Here is a 20,933-nt window from a genome sequence, read left to right as displayed (position 1 = left end):
GAGGAGGAAGAAAAACATGAAGAAAAGCCTTCTCTTTCCCAAATTATAAAGCCATTTGAACATGGGGAAATCCACCTTTTTAACAGCTGGCAGGTTTAGCTTTGTGGCTAATAGCCCTGAATTAAACTGCTGACATGTAGAATGTCCTAATGAATAGCAAATTATATAAATCTTAATGGTCACAATAAAATATGTTACTTAGGAGAAAAAAAAGATATAGTATTTTTACACAAATAACGGACACCTTCTGCGTTTGCTGGCCGTGCCCTCCCCCCACGAGGCACCCTCGCAAGTGTCACTGTGCCAATCCTCTACCACATGTTGCTGTAAAAAACAAATTAGCATAGCACACTTACAAAAATACTTTGTGTGTGGGGGAAGGTTGCAGGCAGCAATCAAATGCACAAGGTGCACATTATTTGCACAAAAATACGGTAATAAAGCCAGAGTCACAAGCTTCTTACAAGCTTCTTTGATAATCTATGTTTTACTCAATTTAAATCATCTGTTCAGTCTCAGGTTAACAGCAGCTAAAAGTAGGGAATCACTTGCTTATCTGTGTAGTCTGTTAATATGTCTTACCAAAAGTAACACTGCTTTTAGATATTCATTTTCTAGGTAAAAAAAAAAAAAGCTATCTTATATTAGTTCATGTATGTTTCTTAAATACATTTAGAATATATCTGCAAAAAAGATATTCAAATGTGTGTTTAGGTAGTAATATGTATTCAAAAACAGGACTAGCTTCAATCATTTTTACTTTTCCCCCTAACTGACTTCTTCTTTTAAATAAATTTTTTTATTTTGAAATAATTTTATATTTATAGAAAAGTTGCAAAGATAGTACAGAGAATTCTCACATCTAACTGACTTATCTTTAACCATTTTTATTTTTCTATAAAATAAAATGTGACCTCAAAGCAGGCATGATGATAACATAATGATTTTTTGAAAAAGACATTAATATGAGGAATGATGATAAGCATTTCTCTTTTCTCCTTCTTGTGTCCACATTAAAATGGCAGTAAAGTAATAAAAGAAAAGTAATGATGCACAGTAACAACATCAGGGGCAAGATTCACTCATTTGCTCAACAAACAATATTGAGTTCTTACTACGTGCCATGTAGGCACTGGCCTGTATAGTGAATAAGATAGGCAAGGTTTATCTATTTTAGTGGCCAGTAGATAATGTCCCATGCTATGAAGATAATACAATGGAAGTGTGATGGAGGTGGCAGAGGTGCTGCTTTAGACTGTATGATCAAGAGAGTTCTCTTTGAAGAGGTAGTATTTTGACTAAGACCAGAATGAAAAGAAGACCATATGAAGACCTGTTCGAGGCAGAGATAAAACTGGGACTCTTCCTGAGAGAATTCCTCCCTAGAGAACTGCAATTCAGAGCGCAGCTGGGCATTCTGGCATTTAGGGTCCCCAGGAAATGTGGCTCTCTGTGGGATCACCCTAAAGTCAAGTCTGCCAGTCTTCATGCCTATGTGCACAAAGTTTCCATGTGGCTTCTTGTAAACTTATTCCTAAATAAGAAGAGACAATCAAGAGTCACCAAACAGTTAAAGAATGCTTGCCACATGGAAAGGAGGGAGCAAGACCTACAAACAAAAAGAATGACTATAAAGAAAATACAGGTAACTATTCAGGGAATACCAAAAATTACATAACAAACAAAAAATACTGCTATTGCTGTTCTCACAGATATTTAAGAAGTTTTTCTTTGTATTAAAAAATGAACAAGATGTTATGAAAAAAGTAATAATCAGAGGGTAAGAAGAGGTTCTTAGAAATAAATAAAACAACGATAGAAAATATAAGAAGAGTGGTATAAAGTGTAAATCCAAGATGGCCAGCATCTAATCATAAGATTTTAGGAACTAGAGACATAGAAAACACAGAGGAGGGAACCAAGGGACTAGTACAGGGAATTTTCTACAGATACAGGATATGAACTTCAGACTGAATACACCTACCACGGAGTGGATAATACAGCCAGCACATCACTGTGAAATTTAAGGATGAGAAATCTTATTTGTTTCAAGAAAGAAAAGGAAGGAAAAAAAAAAAAAAAATCAGCAATGACAGGTAATCTGCCAACAAATGAGAAGCCAGCTGGAGTATCATGGAAGTTCTAAGGGAAAATGATTTTGTACCTAGAATTTTAAACCTGGCCCAACTGTCAAGTATAATAAAAGCATTTTTTCAGAAATGTGAAAACTAGAAAACTTACCTCTAAGATACCCTTTCTAAAGGAAGTTTACTTAAGAATATGTTCTAGCAATACAAGGGATGAAATCATAGGATCCAGGAAGCAACAGATGCAATCCAGAGGAATAAAAAAGGGAAAAGCCAGGATGAAACGGCATAGTAAGCCTGGAGCCTGATCGAGGAGAGAAAGGACAGAAGACACCAGGATGGGGTCACCCTGGTAAGAGAAGAGTGGATTTAACTCTATCCTAGAGAATTTAGAATAAGTTAGGGAGGCAATAAAGACACACAATGAAGGAAAAAAGAAAGACAAAGTGCACAAGATAAAACTCAACAAAAGAAGATGAAGCAGAAAAAAAGATGTCAGTAATGAAGAAGCTGTGATAGCTGAGCACTGTTCATTACAATATATAACATGTATAAACAACTGCAGGAATTATGACCTGCAAATAGAAAACAAATGTTGTAAACACTGCCTAATAATAAGTTTATCAACCGAGAGGCTGGTGGGGGAAGAAGTATAAGAGCCTATACTAATTCTTCATAATAAGGAGATAATACTATCAAAATTTGAAAAGTGGATTAAAAGTTTTTAAACTAAATTTTTTTTCATAATCTTTTTTTCTTTTCTTTAGGAGAGCCCTTTACATGCTAGTATTTCTTTTGGTGAAAGAAACATTTGTCTGATGTTTAATGATTTCAAATGTTAATGTTTTTATTTCTCTTTTCAAGTAAAATTAAAAACTTATTTAAAGGAAAAAATGCATAGTATGATTCCACTTATCAAAAAAAAAAAAATTTTAATATCCATCTATTTTTCTATGTAGAAAGAGAGATGTCTGGAATGATATTCCCCTAATGCTAATGATGGTATTTCTGAGCAATGAAATTTTGGGTTAGTTTTTACTTTTATAATTTTCTATATTATTTGATTTAAAGATATATCAAAATATGTATCTTTTACAACAACAGAGCCACTTTTTAAAAGTCATGAAATTTTAATAAGTTCTACTCACCAATAGCTTTGGTATAATGTCTTGCTCCAAGAAGTAGTTCTGGGGCTCGGTACCAGAATGTTACGACTACTGGATCCAAATCTGCTAAAGGCTTCAAAGGTGAATTAAATAATCGGGCAAAGCCCATATCAGCTGTAAAATAAAAGACATAATGCTAAGTAAATATTTTTACAAATTTAATTGAGTAGTCTAATTTTACCATTTCATTTAGTAAAATATGAAAAATGTGCTGAATTTATGGGGAAAAAACTTTCATAAAGTATCTCACTCCTTTCAGAAGTCTAAATATAAAACCAGTCTGAGATCTTCATTCTTTGCAAACATTTACTAACCCTTCAAGTGGTGACCCACAAGCTCGGCTGCCTGAGGACAAGGGTGACCCTACTCCCCTGGGCAGATTTCCTTCCATCTGTCACACCACCAGCATGGACAGGGTTGTTAAGCTGCATTTCCATTCTTTGTACTGGTCACAGGCATTGAGAAACAGGACTGGTTATCAGCATGATGTTCAATTTTTTGCATCCACAGCCTGAAGAGCCTGTTGGAGCTAATCAGAAGACTCCTAGACAGTATTTTAAGACCACTGTTTCTCCCCATTTATTTGGGTTGACTTTCATTAACTTAATTTTAAAGAATCATTGTTTGTTTTTTTAAAAGCTGGAAAAGACTTCGAAGGTCATCTAATGCAATCACCTTCTTCAAACAAGGAAACTGAGGTCAGAAGAAGTTAAGTGGTTAACAAAGGTCATAAACTTCTACACCTTAGAGCTGGTACTGAGTTTAGACACAGTTTATGACATCTGAAACAGTTTAACATGTAATATAGTTATTTAGGCATGGCTATCCTACCAAACTATAATTTTAAAGGTAAAAATTGTCTTTCATTTCTCTATCCCTTATAGTATCAGTATAGTGTCATTACATGTAGCTGTTGCCTAATAAATGTTGAATAAACAATCTCTATTCCTATCATATTCAAAAATTTTAAGATTAATCCATTTGATAAGTTTAGCTCTTCTGTCCTAATATACATTTTTAATGAAGTAGGTCCTAATCTAATCTACTTAATTATGGAACTTTAAAAAAAAAATAGAAATTTAGTAAACATTTAAAACCATGAGTCAGATTACTAAAAACTGGTTTATTAGAGAAGCACTAATATTCTTCTTAAATGTGAATGTTTTAACACATTAATGTCTCCCACACCTGCTATCATTATATATTCTACACAAAAGTATAATTCTAGATTAGATTATTTTAATAAATTTTCTCTAAATGTTACAGCAAAAAAACATGTTTGTAACTACTGTTGGGCTGGGTCTTTTCTTTATTTTGCATGCTTTGAACCTCCACTTGAACTTGATGTCACCAAACTTGACAGAATCCTTTAAAAGCACATGTAAGGACTTACCAGGCACCTGCTGACACTACAATGCCTACTGACAGGGCCTGGCTCTCAAAGGAGGTCAATGGCTTGAAGTCCTCAGAAGTGTACTGAATGCTCCCACTACCAAAAAATTTTCAAAGTTTATGTCATACAAGAATATTTTGAGAGTCTAATTAGGAGTGGAAAGTGGGATTTGGGGATTTATAACGGAAGATAGGGAAGAAGGGTTAAGAATACCTAAGGTTTTACTTAATTGGTGGAGTGGTACAAATCAGCTGATACTTCTAATTCAATCTTGCAACCAGAAATTACAATTAATTTTGTTACATACTCTCACAATCCTGCTGCCTTTAAATTAATATGACAATTTAGTTACATTTCTTCTATTCACACACAAAACGAACTAAATGTATGCGACAAACACAACTTGGAAATGACAATGGCAAAAAAATAACAAATGAGGATAAATAACTTTAGTTCTATCCTTACAGATTATCAGACCAGAAAGAGGTAAAATTTCCTTTGAGACATAAGAAAACAGAGCTATTAGAAAACATGTCAAGGTACAGAATGTCCATTACTTTGTTTTTTTTCAACAGGCCGAGGCCTACTAAAGGACAGTCTTGTTAGAACTTAAGGCTCTGTATCTATCAAGCCTCCATGGCTTTCCCCTAGCATTTTAATTCCTCATCTAGACTAGGTCAATAGAGGTACATGTTTTGATCTAATCTGGTTTAGGTGAACAGAACTGATGGTATAAGCATTAGTATCCTGTATGCCCTTGTACTGAAGGTGAGGCTGGCTGCTAACATGGATAGAAGCCACTCACCTCTACAGGCTGTTTTTAATGAAGGCAGAGGTTTCTAAGACACTTGCAAGGCTTGTTTTATAATTAGAATGCTTCCATCTCTAAAGATTGTCTGACACCTTTGAAAAGTGTGAAACATTTTTCACTTTTAATATACTCTTTAGAAATCATTCCCATCATATGGAACTATACAAATATATGCATGTTATTACAGCAAAAATTAGAAGTGATATAGCTGCCTGCAAAAGTTTTAAAAGAGTGCTACACTGTGACTTATCAAAGATATAACATACCAATTTTTACTCTTCCTCGCTCAGGACCTTCACCCATAACTAAAATATTAGCAGGTTTCTGTGGAAACAAAAGTGTTTTTTTTTTTCAGTAGACAGTAGTGGTTTCTTTTAAATAGACAATATGCCAATATAACATAAACTCACTTTTTAAAAAACTTTATTTACTCAGAAATTAAAATCAAATACAAAAGTCACCAAAGACCCTTACTTATATATATGCAAAGAATACACAAAACTTCACGGAGGCCCAAGTAAGGCCGTGCTTTACTGTATGTGGAGCAAAGGCTTTCCTAGGCCCTTTCATCAGTTTGTTTTCACTACTGTGGAGCCTCTAACAGAAATTTACTATGTTGTAGTTCCTTCTAACTCTTTCAACTACGTAAAATGTTCCGTGACTTTAAGGGAAAAAAAAGAATATTCAAAGATGATTTAATATTAAGTAGCAAATCAAGTCACCTTATATCCTTTTTGAAAAAAGGCAAGGAATGCATCTTTGTATAAATAAGCTACAGAAAAATTCATAAAGGTTTTTTAAAACAAGCTAGAAAATAACCATTTTTCATGACACTGAACAGCTTTAACAGTTTTTTTTTAAATAAAAAGGAAGTTAAAATTTAAAGTGAGATTTTACAAAAGTAGTATTTCAAACAGTTTTAAAACATCTAAAAATACACAGGATTAACTGATACCTAAAATCTGTTACAGTACTATCTACTATACTAAGATATAAGGGTTGTCTCCTCTCCAAGAAGAAAAAGGAGGAGGAGGGGAAGGAGGAGGAACGGAGGGGAGAGAGGAAGTGGGGATAGAAGAGAAGAAGAAAGAAGCGATTGGTGTTCTCCCCAAATCTTACTCACCCTGCTCTCCTGCTATCTACTTGGTCTGACTGTAATTCTACCAGTCTGCTAAACAAAAGTCAAACTAGATTAGAATGCCTCTTCGAAAACTGATCAAAGTAACCTTAAAACCAAAGTAAAGATTTTAACAAAGGCTTTTTAGAGTGGTAACCATTTCACCATCTTCCCTAATCATATTTAGTGATGGCCCCTATGATATTACTGCCAAAGTGTAATTTACGGTATATTATTCTATCAGTGCAACTTATGGTATATTATTCTATCAGCTACCACAGATGAAAACTGTATCTTCTCCCCAGCAAAAAGAAAAGGTATTGCTGAAATGGTAGCATATGCATTTCAGGGTTAAAAATTCCTATGACTTTTCAGGTGAGAAGCTAGGCACCAGAGAGATTCGATGGCTTGCCCTAAGTTGAATCAGGAGGTTGGAGGCAGCAGCAAGAATCTCCTGACTCTCTCTGAACAGTCTAGGCTCCCTTCCAGAGATATTACCATGAAAGTAATCTTAAGTAAACCCAAAACCAAACCATCCACTCAATTCTGACTCATAGCAACCCTACGAACAGAGAAGAACTGCCCCAGAGGGTTTCCAAGGAGCAGCTAGTGGATTCGAACTGCCAACCTTTTGGTTAGCAGCGGAGCTCTTAATCACTGTGCCACCAGGGCTCCACTTTTAAAAATTAATGTGCTTTGCTGTAATAATTTAATAATATTTTATTCAAGGAACAGTTTTCAGAACCTCTATCATCACACATCTACTCCTGACCACTGGGGTAACTGGCTAAGTACCAAAGGCAGGGACACCACAACAGTATTCCCTGTGAGCTCCACGCACGTGCTGCTCAGCACAAACACAACTGCTTTCGTGCACTGCGATGATCAATCAACACTGGGTCACTCTCTGCAAAGCCTCTTAGGGTCCAGCCTACTTCAAAACGGAGCCAGATTTCTGAGGCTAGTGAAAAATATTGATGGTGGGGGAGGGCTTTCCAAGAGGAATCAGGCAGCATTTCTATTTGGCTGAGGGGAAAAGTCTTGCTCTCAGCTTCACAAGGTTGGCTCTGGAGGGGACTTGCCTGTTTGTGCTAAGTTCTATTTCCAAGATTCTTCAGAGCAATACTTCCTAAACCTCTCTTGAATGCATTTCCTACTCTATTAACCCCCCATGTTAAATTTCTTCCCATCAAATCCATCTTCCATACTGTTGCCAGGGTTGTCTTTCTGAAACACAAATCCTTACTTAATAGTTTCCACAGTAATACGGAAAATTATTGCAAGATTAGGCGAAAAAAACAGGATGGAAAATTATATACAGACTGATTACAACTAGGTTAAAAAAAAAGGTGCCTATGAATAAAGACTAGAATATTTTAAAAAAGTGTTGAAGTGATAGAGGAGCCTTGTTCAAAAATGTCTTTGAATGTTTTTGCTTTGCTTATTATTTTTGAAAACAGTATTTCAACTTTAACTGGTCCCTCACCACGTATGAATACAGTCCAAACTCCTTAGACTGGAAAGTAAGACGCCTAATAAGCTGACCCAACCAACCCCTCCAGCCCACCTTCCACCACCACACGCTCCCGCGACTCAGATGTCAGCGTGCTTCAGCCAGGCCGGGAACAAGCCTTTGCTATGCCCTGATGTCTGCCCCTAAAGACATTTCCTCTGCGTTACCTGGCAAAATAAGATTCTTTTCCTCTTTTTTTCCTTAATGACATAATAATACATGAACACATTCTAAGTGTAAACAGTTCAAATGATCAAGTCGCACAGTTAAACGTTAAAAACGCTTCTGATATCCATCCTTCTTCCCCTCCATCCCAAACCCCATTCCCTTCTCTGGAGGTACAAGTGGATTAATTGGTTTCTTGTCATGGATTTTTCTAACATTAGAGCAGTCAGTCCTAAAAGATTATCTCCATATTTGGCAAAACCACGAAGCAGACATGGACATATCACTCCCCCTTCTATTTTAGATGGAGTGGGAGACCTCTCTCTCTGATACACTTTCTCACTCATTTAGCAAATGGGCCCAGAGCTAACGTCCTAGTCAGAGAAGCCCTTCGGTGGATGTTATTGGCCAGCTTGGCACTAGGCAAGGAGGGGAAAACTCTCTCCCGCTCTTCATCTCGGGTTTCTTCTATCCCCCGCCCCCAACAAAAACACACAAAAAAGTTGCCATCACCTTGATTCCGACTCATATATAGGACAAAATAAAACTGCCCCATAGGGTTTCCAAGGAGTGGCTGGTGGATTCGAACTGCCGACCTTTTGGTTAGCAGCCGATCTCTTAGCCACTGCACCATTGGCCAGCGTGGCACTAGGCAAGGAGAGGAAAACTCCATCTTACTCATCTGGGGTTTATTTTACCCCAGGTAGGTGGAGATTTCTGACTTACTCAATTGGTCAAGTTCCAAACTTGGGTTTGAGCATTGGTGGGGAAAAAACAGTTTCTTTGTCAAGGTCTGGCCTGGTATTGGGATTTGGAGCCAAGGGCCCAGTTAATAATTAAAAAAGTATTTTGCTGGGTAACTCACTCCCTATGCATGGTCTAAAACAGATATTGGGGCTGAAAGTCATCGGCATCTCACTTTTATCTCAACACTACCTCTAGTCATTACTGAGTTTAAATTTAGTTTGGGCATGCTATACAAGAGGATGGTTTTGAAGTGTTGTTTTAATAACACTATTTACAAAAAATGGATCCCTCCTCATGTTATATTCCATAACATTCCATATGTTCCAGGGCATCATATTCTGATTTAATAGACAAATCTAACTTAATTTTTTTCTTTTATTAATGTAATCTAATGTAAACCTCAGGACAAAAAGGCAAGAAAGGCCATAGTGCTTATGAATACTCTTGTCAGTGCTTCTGTTTTGTTGCTTAATCAGTATTAAGGAAGACTTCAAAAGACTTGATGGATAGTTCCTGTTTTATCACTTAATGCCAACGTGAAACAACATTGTATTCTCCAAGAAAACTAATTTGTCGATACGGATTTTTCTTTCTCTATCAGATTTTTTTTTACAAAATGTGACTTATTTTGTTGTTGTTGTTGAGAATATACACAGCAAAACATACACTAATTCAACAGTTTCTACATGTACCATTTAGTGACACTGATTACATTCTTTGAGTTGTATAACCATTCTCACTCTCCTTTTCTGAGTTGTTCCACCCCCACTAACATAAGCCACTGCCCCCTAAGGTTCTTATCTAATCTTTCGAGTTGTTGTTGTCAATTTGATGCCATATAAATAGATATTAAAAGAGCATAATGCTCAAGGCAGAATTTTTTTTTACTAGTTAAGCTAAATAAACTACTGTCTGGTTTGAAGAAGACTTCAGGGGATATTTTTGGGTTGAGGTTTAAATATTATCTCAGGCAATAGTTTCAGGGGTTCATTCAACCTTTATGACTCCAGGAAGCCTGGAGTCCATGAGAATTTGAAATTCTGTTCTGTACTTTCCTCCTTTTGATCAGGATTCTTCTATGAAATCTTTGATCAAAATATTCAGTAAATGGTAGCTGGGCACCATCCAGTTCTTCTGGTCTCATGGCAAAGGAGGCAGTTGTTCATGGACACAATTAGCCATACATTCCATATCTCTTCCTATTCCTGACTCTCCTTCTTCTTCTGTTGTTCCAGGCAAATAGAGACCTATTGTGCTTTGCATGACCGCCTGCAAGCTTTTAAGATTCCAGGCACTACACATTGAACTAGGAGGTAGAAAAGCACTAAACATGTTATTAGGCCAATTAACTGGGGTGTTCCATGAAACTATGACCCTAAACCCCCTAACCAAGAAACCAAATCCCGTGAGGGTTTTGGCTGTACTGTACGTAGGCAACCTCAGCAGTTTTTTTTTTTTTTTAAATTATTGTTGTTGTAAATGTATCAATCACACAATTTTGCCAATTAAACTTTTTACAGGTATAAAACTTACTGACAGCAATTCCACTTTTGGCTATTGTGAATAGTGCTGTAATGAACACTGGTGTACAAGTCTCTGAGTCTCTGCTTTCAAGTCTTTTGAGTATATAACTAGGAATAGAACTGCTGGGTCATATGGTAGTTCTATTTTTAGTTTTTTGAGGAACTGTCATACTGTTTTCCACAATGGCTGTATCATTTTACATTCCTACCAGCAGCGGATAAGGGTTCTAATTTTCTACATCCTTGCCAACATTTGTTACTTTGTTTGTTTTGTTTTGTTTTATCTTAGCCATCCTAGTGGGAGTGAAACGGTATCTCACTGTGGTTTTGGTTTGCATCTCTCTGATGGCTAATGACGCTGAGTATCTTTCCATGTGTTTGGTGGCCATGTAAATGTCCTCTTTGGTGAAATGTCTATTCAAACCCTTTGCCCATTTCATGACTGGGTTGTTTATCTTTCTGTTGTTAAGCTGTTGAAGTTTTATATATATTTCGGTTATTAGATTCTTGTTGGATATGTGGTTTCTGAAGATATTTTCCCAGTCAGTAGCTTGTCTTTTCATGTTTTTGGTAAAGTCTTTTGATGAACAAAAATTTTTAATTTTTATGAGGTCCCATTTATTTATTTGGTCATTGGCTGTCTGTGTTTTTGTTATTACATTAGATAATCCATTGTTGAAAGCTAGGCCTGACAGCATTGGCCTCTGCTTTTTCTCATAATAATTTCATGGTTTTAGTTTGCACATTTAGGTCTTTAACCCATCTTGAATTTGTTTTTGTGTATAGTGTGAGGCATGGATTCTGTTTCATTTTTTTTGCATGTGGAAATCCAATTTTTCCAGCACTATTTATTGAAGAGATTCCCTTTTCTCCATCAAATGGACTTCGTACCCTTGTCAAAAATCAGTTGGCCACAGATAACGTGGGCTTATTTCTGGACTCTCAATTCTATTCTGTTGGTCTAGTGTCTATTGTAATATCAGTACCAGGCTGTTTGGTTTACTGTAGCTATATACACCCACTCCTCACTTATCGGCACGGTTAGGTTCAAGACCAGGTTGTTGTGGGAAAATCAGCATTACGTAAAAATGGAGGAATTTTTTTCCTGATTTCAGATCATCCACTTGTTGATTTCTTTTATTTAGAAAACATGATCATAGAAATAACAACAGCTAAGATTTACTGATGTGCTCATCACTATGACAAGTCCAGTTATGGATTATTCCTCTGTGGAGAAGAAGGCTTGAAGGAGACAAAGCTGGATAAAGCTGGGCTATGTGACTGGAGAGCCCACAGCTTCATCACTTCACCTTCCTCTTGCACTGGCTCAGAGCTTCCCTCGTGGAGCCGCTTCCAGGGCTCCACTCCTACCCCGCCAGCCTTATGTTCATGATTCAGGAACCTGCTCTACCCTCTGGGCATGGTGAGTCACTGAGGCTCAGGGCTTCCTGAGAGGGCACTGGGAGCCTGGCCACACATCCGGACCCACTGAGGTAGAAGTTTCAGGCCCAGTTTGGCTCACTTTAGGGTGTCATTAAACTTGCATGCATTTCTTCCAAACACCCTCTTCGATGCCTCCTTCTTTCCTCCCTCCCCATCTCACAGCAATTTGAGCTGCAGGGCCTTAAACCGCACAGGAGCTCGGAATCTAGAACAGGAGCCCACTGGCTTGGTGCTGCCTGTGCATTTGCTGGGAGGCTGTGGCCATGGAGGAGGCCAGCCCTGTGTAGCAGCTGGACACAGGGCCCTTGCCAGCAGGAGAGAGTGGAGGGCATGGGGCAGAGCAGCCCAGCTTCCCGGAGGCCACCTGGAGACCCTCCTTGAGGGAGGAGATGCTTCCCAGCCATTGCGGCCATGCCTGCCAGCTTGTTAATATGTAAAATAGTCAGATAGTAGATTTTTTACTATTCTTGTAAATGTGGTATGTCCGATAACGAGATAGTCGTTGAGGGAGGAGTAGGTGTAGTATGTTTAAAAATCAGGAATTGTGAGTCCTCCTACTTTGTTCTATTCTTTCCACATTGCTTTAGCTATTCGGGGCCTTCTGTCATTCCATATAAAGTTGAGGATTGGTTTTTCTATTTCTGTAAAGAAGGCTGTTGGAATTTTGATTTAGACTGCACTGAATCTATAGATCCTTTTGGGTAGTACTGACATCTTAACAATATTAGGTCTTTCAATTCATGAACAGGGAACATCTTTCCATTTATTTAAGTCTTCTTTAATCTCTTTCAGTAATATTTATAGTTTTCATTGTATAAGTCCTTCACATTCCTGGTTAGATTTATTTCTAGATATTTTATTCTCTTAGATGCTATTGTAAATGGAATTGTTTCCTTAATTTCCCTTTCAGACTTCTCATTAATTGGTGTGCAGAAAGTTGATTTTTGTTTGTTGACCTTGTATCCTGAAACTTTGCTAAATTCTTCTATTAGTTCTAGAAGTTTTCTTGTGGACTCTTTGGAATTTTCTATATGTACAAGATCATATCATGCACAAATAGAGATAATTTTACTTCTTATTTTCCAGTCTGGATACCTTTTACTTCTTTTTCTTGTCTTATTGCTTTGGCTAAGACTTCTAATGCAATATTGAATAGAAGTGGTGAGAGCAGGCACCCTTGTCTTATTCCCAGCTTCAAGGGGAAAGCTCTCAGTCTTTCTACATTAAGTATAATGTTTGGCTGTTTGGCTTTTCATACATGCCCTGACTCATACTGAGGAATTTCCCTTCTATTTCAATCTTCTTTAGGGTTTTCACCAAGAAAGGGAGTTGGATTTTATCAGATGCCTTTTCTGCATCCATAGAGATGATCATGTGGTTCTTTTCCTTTGTTCTATTGATGTGGTGTATTATGTTGACTGATTTTCTAATGTTGAACCATCGCTGAATTCCTGAAATAAATCCCACTCGGTCGTGGTGTATGACTCTTTTCACATGCTGTTAGATTCTATTTGTTAGTATTTTGTTGTGGATTTTTGCATCTATATTCCTAAGAGACATTGGCCTGTAATTTTCTTTTCTTGTGGTGTCTTTCTCTTTCTTGTTTAGGTCTCAGGGTTATATTTGCTTCACAGACTGAATTAGGGAGTATTCCTTCCTTCTCTATCTTTTGGAAGAGTTTAAACACTATCGGTGTCAATTTTTCTCTGAATGTTTGGTAGAATTCCCCAGTGAAGCCATGTGGTCCAGGACTTGTTTTCTGTTAGGAGGTTTTTGATCAGTGATTTGATCTCTTCACAGGTTATGGGTCTATTAAGTAAGACATTCTATTTCCTCCTGAGTCAGTTTGGGTAGATTGTGTGCTTCTAAGAATCTGTCCATTTCATCTAGATTATCCAGTTTGCTGTCATACAGTTGTTCACAATATTCTGTCATAATTCTTTTTATTCTATTAGGTTGGTTGTAATGTCCCCTCTTTCATTTTTTACACTGGTTATTTGCGTCTTTTTCTTTGTCCATCTTGCTGAAGGTTTGTCAATTTTATCGATCCTTTCAAAGAACCAACTTCTGGTTTGATTGATGCTCTCTACTGTTTTTCTGCTTGCAATTTTATTAATTTCTGCTCCGATCTTTGTTATTTTCTTTCTTCTGTTAGGTTTAGGCTTAGTTTGCTCTTCTCTTTCTAGTTTCTACAGTCATAGAGTTAGGCTGTTAACTTGCGATCTTTCTTCTTTTTTCATGTGGGCATTTATTGCTGTAAGTTTTCTTCTGAGTATTGCCTTTGCTGCATCTCATAAGTTTTGGTATGTTGTACTTTCATTTTCATTTGACTCTAAGAAATTTGTGATTTCTCCTTGACCTACTGGTAGTTTAATAGAATGTTGTTTAATTTCCATATGTTTGTGTTTTTTTTATTTTTTTTATTTTTCCTATTATTGATTTCTAGCTTAACTCTGTTGTGGTCAGAGAAAACACTTTTTATGATTTCTATCTTTTAAAATTTATCAAGACTTGCTTTGTGACCTAAAATGTGGCCTATCCTGCAGAAGTAGCAGAATTTGATAGCAGTTTTCAGCTATAGAGCCAAAACTTCAAAGTACTTGGTTGTAATACATGAAATGATTAGTCATAACCATAATGTTGGTAAACAGTCTGTGATCTTTTATATGCTACCAAACATAACTACCTTGAAAGAACCTACAGAACTTTGCTGGTAACATTTTTTAAGAGTTACCAGTGAGGCATATACTGCACTAAACTGTATACGTTGCCATGGCAATCTGAAGTTCAATATGACTTAAAAATATTATAACATCATGACTGTACCATCACATACCTGTGAGAGCCAGAACTTGCTGGAAGTGCCTTGTTTTTCCGGGTCTCCCAAGTTTTCCGCCTTGACAGGGTGCATGCAGTCTTACCAATTTTCTATCGCTTTCTATTAGTGGAAAATATTTTGAGTTTTCATTCTCTGACAGGTTTCCACCTTACACAGGTTCTGGCTTTTGCAGGTTTTACTGTATATCAATACTATGCACAGAAATGATTATAGAAACACCCTTTACGGTCTGCTCTCGTTGAATAATGAAATACATCAGTGAGGTTCTATAGTCTGAAGCTACGGTGTCCTTCTCTTACTTGTTTTATTTCTCCCAGGAAAAAGCTAATATCTGTGATTAAAAGAACTTGCTTTTGTTTTACACTTCCATAGCTTTTCCTCGTTTTCTGCTACTGTGCTTCCCAAAAATTCACTGATTTTCCTAAAGGTAGATGTTAGTACTGTTGAGACAAACTGTCTAGATTCTTGTAGAAGCTTTCCGTTCTCCAGAATTTGTCATCCTGGGGGGATAAGGCACTGATGATTTTGGTATACAGTAGGGATGGCAATTTTTTTTAGTTTTTTATTTCAGAAGCCAACACTGACAGAGAAATAAGGACTGCAGAAGGGATTGGGAAAGGCAGGGACTGGGCTGGTAATGAACCTTCCATTATTGACCAGAGCTCTGGGACACAGTTGTGGAAGTAGAAAATGGTGGCAGACCTGTCAAGTTAACTGCAAGAACTTTATTCTAGGGATAAAAATGGGTCTCCATATGTTTACTAATGTATTGAGTCAAATTGGAGTCTTCGAGTCAATAGGAAAAGTTCAATCTTCATGGATCTGCCTATGGAAAAAAAAGACAGTGATCCATAAGAAACCACTGTCGGTGCATTCCTCCAAGATTTGTCCAGAATAAAATTTTCACAAATATTGTAAAAACACAACCTGGTAGCAAACCTTGTAGATACTCAGTGATGGCTTTGTTTCAGTTTGATTAATCATCATTTTATACTGTAATGAAAGAATTGCCTAATTCTGATTAAAATGGCCCCATCTCATATATCAGAAAATATAAGTCTTATGGAATTCAAAAACAGGTGGCAAAGTGTTAAATGGACACATGCAGTGATGTTTTAAAAATTATTTTAATGACATTTTCCATGGAGTTAAGTTACAGAGAGTAATCTAGAAATCTAGTGCATGAGGCCTGGATAATACAGTTATAATAATAAAGTTTTTCACTTTTTCCTCAGGGCTGTAAATTTGTTTTTTGTCTTTTTTACCTCTAATACTAAATTTACTCCAATATTGTTACTGTACACATTTAAGCTAATGGAGAAATTATCAACTTCTAGTTGTTTCATGATTCTTGTTTAAATTTGAAAGACTATATAAGCAAATCCTATTAAATTCAATCTGTTTACTGATAGGAACAACATGAATGTTACTTAAAAACCAAACCAAACCCATTGCCATCAAGTCAATTCTGACTCTAGCGACCCTACAGGACTGAGTAGAACTGCCTCATAGGGTTTCCAAGGAGCAGTTGTTGGATTCGAACTACTGACCTTTTGGTTAGCAGCTGAGCTCTTAACCACTGTAACACCAGGGCTCATGAATGTTACTTATAACACTGAAATTCACCCTTAATAGCAAATTATATACTGATAATTTTATATTTTATATAGCAAATTATATACTGATTCATATATTTACTGAATTAAAAGACACTGAGGAACTAGAGATCAATAAACAAACACACAAACAGTCCCTGCCTTTATAGAGGTCCTAGTCTAGACTAATTAGGTGGGGTAAATTGTAGGCAAGGACAAGTTTCACAAAGGTGATGATACTTAACCTGACCTGAAATATGAAAGATCAAGAGCTTCTTTGGAAGATAAGGAACGGGAGATAGGGTGCCTTGAGAATTTACTTAAGTTCTATATTCAACAGCCACAGGGCTGGATCTAAACACCCAGAGGGTGAAAGGAAGGTAGCACTTAAGAGTGGCAGTACAGGTAGTCCCTGACTTATGACATATTCGAGTTACAATGAACCACACTTATGACTGTCCTTTTTTTTAAAAAAAAAATACATCTTATAGTTAGTAATATGTACTACATACAATGTTGCAGCACATAATTTGCTGACATTATCTGTAAGTTAAGGACAAAGACAAAGATCAGATTTATAAAGATATTGATAATAAAAGGCAATAATAATGAAAGCTGAAAAAAAATGAGGTATTCGATTTACATCAGAACCAACTTACGATGGAATCGTTGGAACAGACTTCTGTTGTAAGTTGGGGACTACCTTTACTTAGGAACTAAAGGTATGTGGATTAGTTTTTTACTTACCTAAGAAATAAGTGTTCTTTAGGAAGAATTAGGTTCTCTGTCATATTCAATCCAAATTGAGATATTATAGGAAATAAGTATTAACTTCATGAGACTTACGGTATTAATAAGAGATGAAATTTCCTTTTAATACCCCCCTCACACTTTCCTACATCCATTCTACTAACTCTACTTTTTGTTTTCTTTTGCTTCCTATTTGATAATAAATACAAAGTTAAACTAAATGGTCTTTCAACAAATTTGTGAATATCATCACCAAAAATATTTAAAATGATGAACATAATACATGATTAATTTAATTTATCCCATAGGTTTAAACTCACAGGTTTTGAGTTTTGTTACCTTAATAAAAATAACAATAAACCCAAACCAAAAGAATTAAAACAGGGATCCACACAGGTTAATCTGTAAATGACAACACCATCAGAACACTAAAAGAGGGAATAAACGGTGTAGGTATAGATTCTTCTAATGGAGAGGAAGGCAAGGCAATATCAAGTAATAATACACTGGTTCAAAACTAGGAAGATATGGGTAAATTTCAAGGTAACCACAAAGAAAGTTAACAAACCTACTCACCAAAATAAAGAAAAACATAAAGTCTCAGTAAAAACAAAATCTACAAAAACAAAGGAAATGAAAAAGAAAAACCCACAAACAAAAGGAACTCAGCACAGGAGAGTAACAGGAACAGAGAAAATGTCAGCATCCCCCCAAAAAAAAGCACTACAAAATGACAGCAATAAACTCACACCTATCAATAACTACACTGAATGCAAATGGCGTAAAGGCACCCATAAAGAGATGGAGAGTGACAGATGGATAAAAAAGCAGGTTCCAACAATGTGCTGCCTACAAGAGAAACACCTTAGAAACAAAGACATAAATTTATTAAAAATCAAAGGATGGAAAAAAATATATCAAGCAAACAGCTACCAAAAAACAGCAGGAGTGGTAATACTAATCTCAGATAAAATAACCTTTAAAACAAAATCCACCATAAAAGACAAAGAAGGACACTATATACTGATTAAAGGGAAGATCCATCATGAAGACATAACCGTAATAAACATCCACGCACCCAACGACAGGGCTCCAAAATACATAAACTCTAACAGCAGTGAAAAGAGAAATTGACAGTTCTAAAGTAATGGTAGACTTCAACACACCACTCTTGGTAAAGGACACAACATCTAGAAAGACAGTCAGCAAAGATACAGAAGGCCTAAAGGGCACAATCAGCCAACTTCACCTCAAAGACATATATAGAACACCCCAACCAACAGCTGCAAAGTACACATTCTTTTCCAATGCACATGGAACATTCTCCAGAAGAGACCACATCTTAGGCCAAAGAGCAACCCACAACAAAATCCAAAATGTTGAGATAATACAAAGTATCTTCTCTGACCACAACACCAAGAAGCTAGAAATTAACAACAGGAAGGGCAATGAAAAAAAATCAATCACATGGAAATTGTATAAAACCCTGCTTAAAAACTACTGGGTAATAGAAGAAATCAGAGATGGAATCAAAAACTTCCTAGAATCAAATGACAATGAAAACATATCATACCAAAACCTTTGGGACACAGCAAAGGCAGTCCTCAGAGGACAATTTATAGCAGTAGATGCGCATATCAAAAAAGATGAAAGGGAAAAAATCAAAACATTAACTACAGAACTCAAACAAATAGAGAACAGCAAAAACAGCCCATAGCCACCAGAAAAAAAGGAAATAATAAAGATCAGAGCAGAAATAAATGAAATAGAGAATAGAAAAACAATAGATAGAATCAACAAAACTGAAAGTTACTTCTTTGAAAGGATCAACAAAATTGACAAATCACTAGCCAAACCGACAAAAGAAAAACAGGAGAGGACGGAAATAACCCAAGTTAAGAAATGAAATGGGGGACATTACAACCGACCCAACTGAAATAAAAAGGGTCATAAGAGAGTATTTTGAAAAACTATACTCCAACAAATTTGAAAACCTAGAGGAAAGGGATAAATTGCTAGAAACACACTACGTACCCAAACAAATACAAAGTGATGTTGAAAATCTGAACAGACCCATAACAAGAGGAGAGACTGAAAAGGTAATTAAAAAACTCCCAACAAAAAAAAGCCCTGGCCCAGATAGCTTCGCTGGAGAATTCTACTAAACATTCAGAGAAGAGCTTATACCAGTACTACTCAAACTATTTCAGAACATAGAAAAGGAAGCAACACTTCCAAATTCATTCTATGAAGCCAGCATAACTCTGATACTAAAACCAGGCAAAGACGCCACAAAAAAAAGAAAATTACAGACCAGTATCTCTCGTGAATACAGATGCAAAAATTCTCAACAAAATTCTAGCCAACAGAATTCAGCATCATATCAAAAAAATAATGTACCATGACAAAGCAGGATTCATACCAGGTATGCAAGTATGGTTCAACATTAGAAAATCAATCAATATAATCCACCACATAAATAAAAGGAAAGAAAATACTCACATGATCATCTCAATTGACACAAAAAAGGCATTCGACAAAGTTCAACACCCATTCCTGATAAAAACTCTCAATAAAATAGGTATACAAGGGAAATTTCTCAAAATAATAATGGGCATCTAAGCAAAACCAACGGCCAACATCATTCTTACTGGAGTGAGGCTGAAAACATTCCCCCTGAGAACAGGAACAAGACAAGGATGCCATTTACCACCACTCCTATTTAACACTGTGCTAGAAGTCCTAGCTAGAGCAATAAGGCAAGAAAAAGAAATAAACGGCATCCAAATTGGTAATGAAGTTAAACTGTCCCTGTTTGTGGATGATCTGATACTATACATAGAAGACCCAAAAGACTCCATGAGAAAACTACTAGAACTAACAGAAAGATTCAGCAGAGTAGCAGGATACAAGATAAACATACAAAAATCAGTTGGATTCCTATACAACAATAAAGAGAATGATGAAAACGAAAACAATACCATTTGTAATAGCCCCTAAAAAATAAAATACTTAGGAATAAATCTAACCAGGGATGTGGAAGACTTGTACAAAGAAAACTACAAAACACTACTGCAAGAAACCAAAAGAGATCTACACAAATGGGAAAACATACCATGCTCATGGACAGGAAGACTCAACATTGTGAAAATGACTATTCTACCCAAAGCAATTTATAAATACAATGCAATCCCAATCCAAATACCAACAACATTCTTCAAAGAGATGGAAAAACTAATCATTAACTTTATATGGAAAGGAAAGAAGCCCGGATAAGTAAAGCACTACTGAAGAAGGATAAAGCAGGAGGACTCTCACTACCTGACCTCAAAACCTACTAAACAGCTACGGTAGTCAAAACAGCCTGGTACTAGTACAACAACAGATACACTGACCAATGGAACACTGAGAACCCAGATGTAAATCCACCCACCTACGGTCACCTGTCTTCGACAAGGGCCCAAAGTCCATCAAATGGGGAAAAGACAGTCTTTTTAACAAATGGTGCTGGCAAAACCGTATTTCCGTCTGCAAAAAAATGAAACAGGACTCATACCTCACACCATATACACAAACTAATTCAAAATGGATCAAAGACCTAAATATAAAGCCAAAAAGTATAAAGTTCATAGAAAAAAAAATAAGACCAATGCTAGAGGCCCTAATACACGGCATTAACAGAATACAAACTATAATCAACAACGCACAAACTCCAGAAGATAACCTAGATAACTGGAATCCTCTAAAAATTAAACACTTATGCTCATGAAAAGACTTCACCAAA

At 36.4% G+C, this 20,933-nt stretch overlaps 1 protein-coding gene across 8 annotated transcripts in view; it reads right to left on the bottom strand.

Moving 5' to 3' along the window:
* Positions 1–20,933, bottom strand: part of CDK8 (cyclin dependent kinase 8) — a 165,548-nt gene that overhangs the window by 15,483 nt on the left and 129,132 nt on the right. For 4 of the 8 annotated variants that reach the window (XM_004386569.2, XM_012558441.2, XM_023740925.1 and 1 more), the window contains 2 exons: positions 5,724–5,781; positions 3,236–3,367 (listed from right to left, as the gene is read on the bottom strand). In XM_004386569.2, the coding sequence (XP_004386626.1) occupies positions 3,236–3,367; positions 5,724–5,781 (190 nt within the window). Of the gene's footprint in view, positions 1–3,235; positions 3,368–3,567; positions 3,701–5,723; positions 5,782–14,801; positions 16,322–20,933 lie in introns of those variants that run through there. The other 4 variants (XM_023740928.1, XM_023740927.1, XM_023740926.1 and 1 more) reach the window with 4 other exon arrangements.

This window comes from Trichechus manatus, unplaced genomic scaffold (assembly GCF_000243295.1).
Source record: "Trichechus manatus latirostris isolate Lorelei unplaced genomic scaffold, TriManLat1.0 scaffold00168, whole genome shotgun sequence".
NCBI classification, from domain to species: Eukaryota; Metazoa; Chordata; class Mammalia; order Sirenia; family Trichechidae; genus Trichechus; species Trichechus manatus.
The sequence above is the reverse complement of the archived record's forward strand: the minus strand, read 5'-3'. Positions and strand labels throughout refer to the sequence as shown.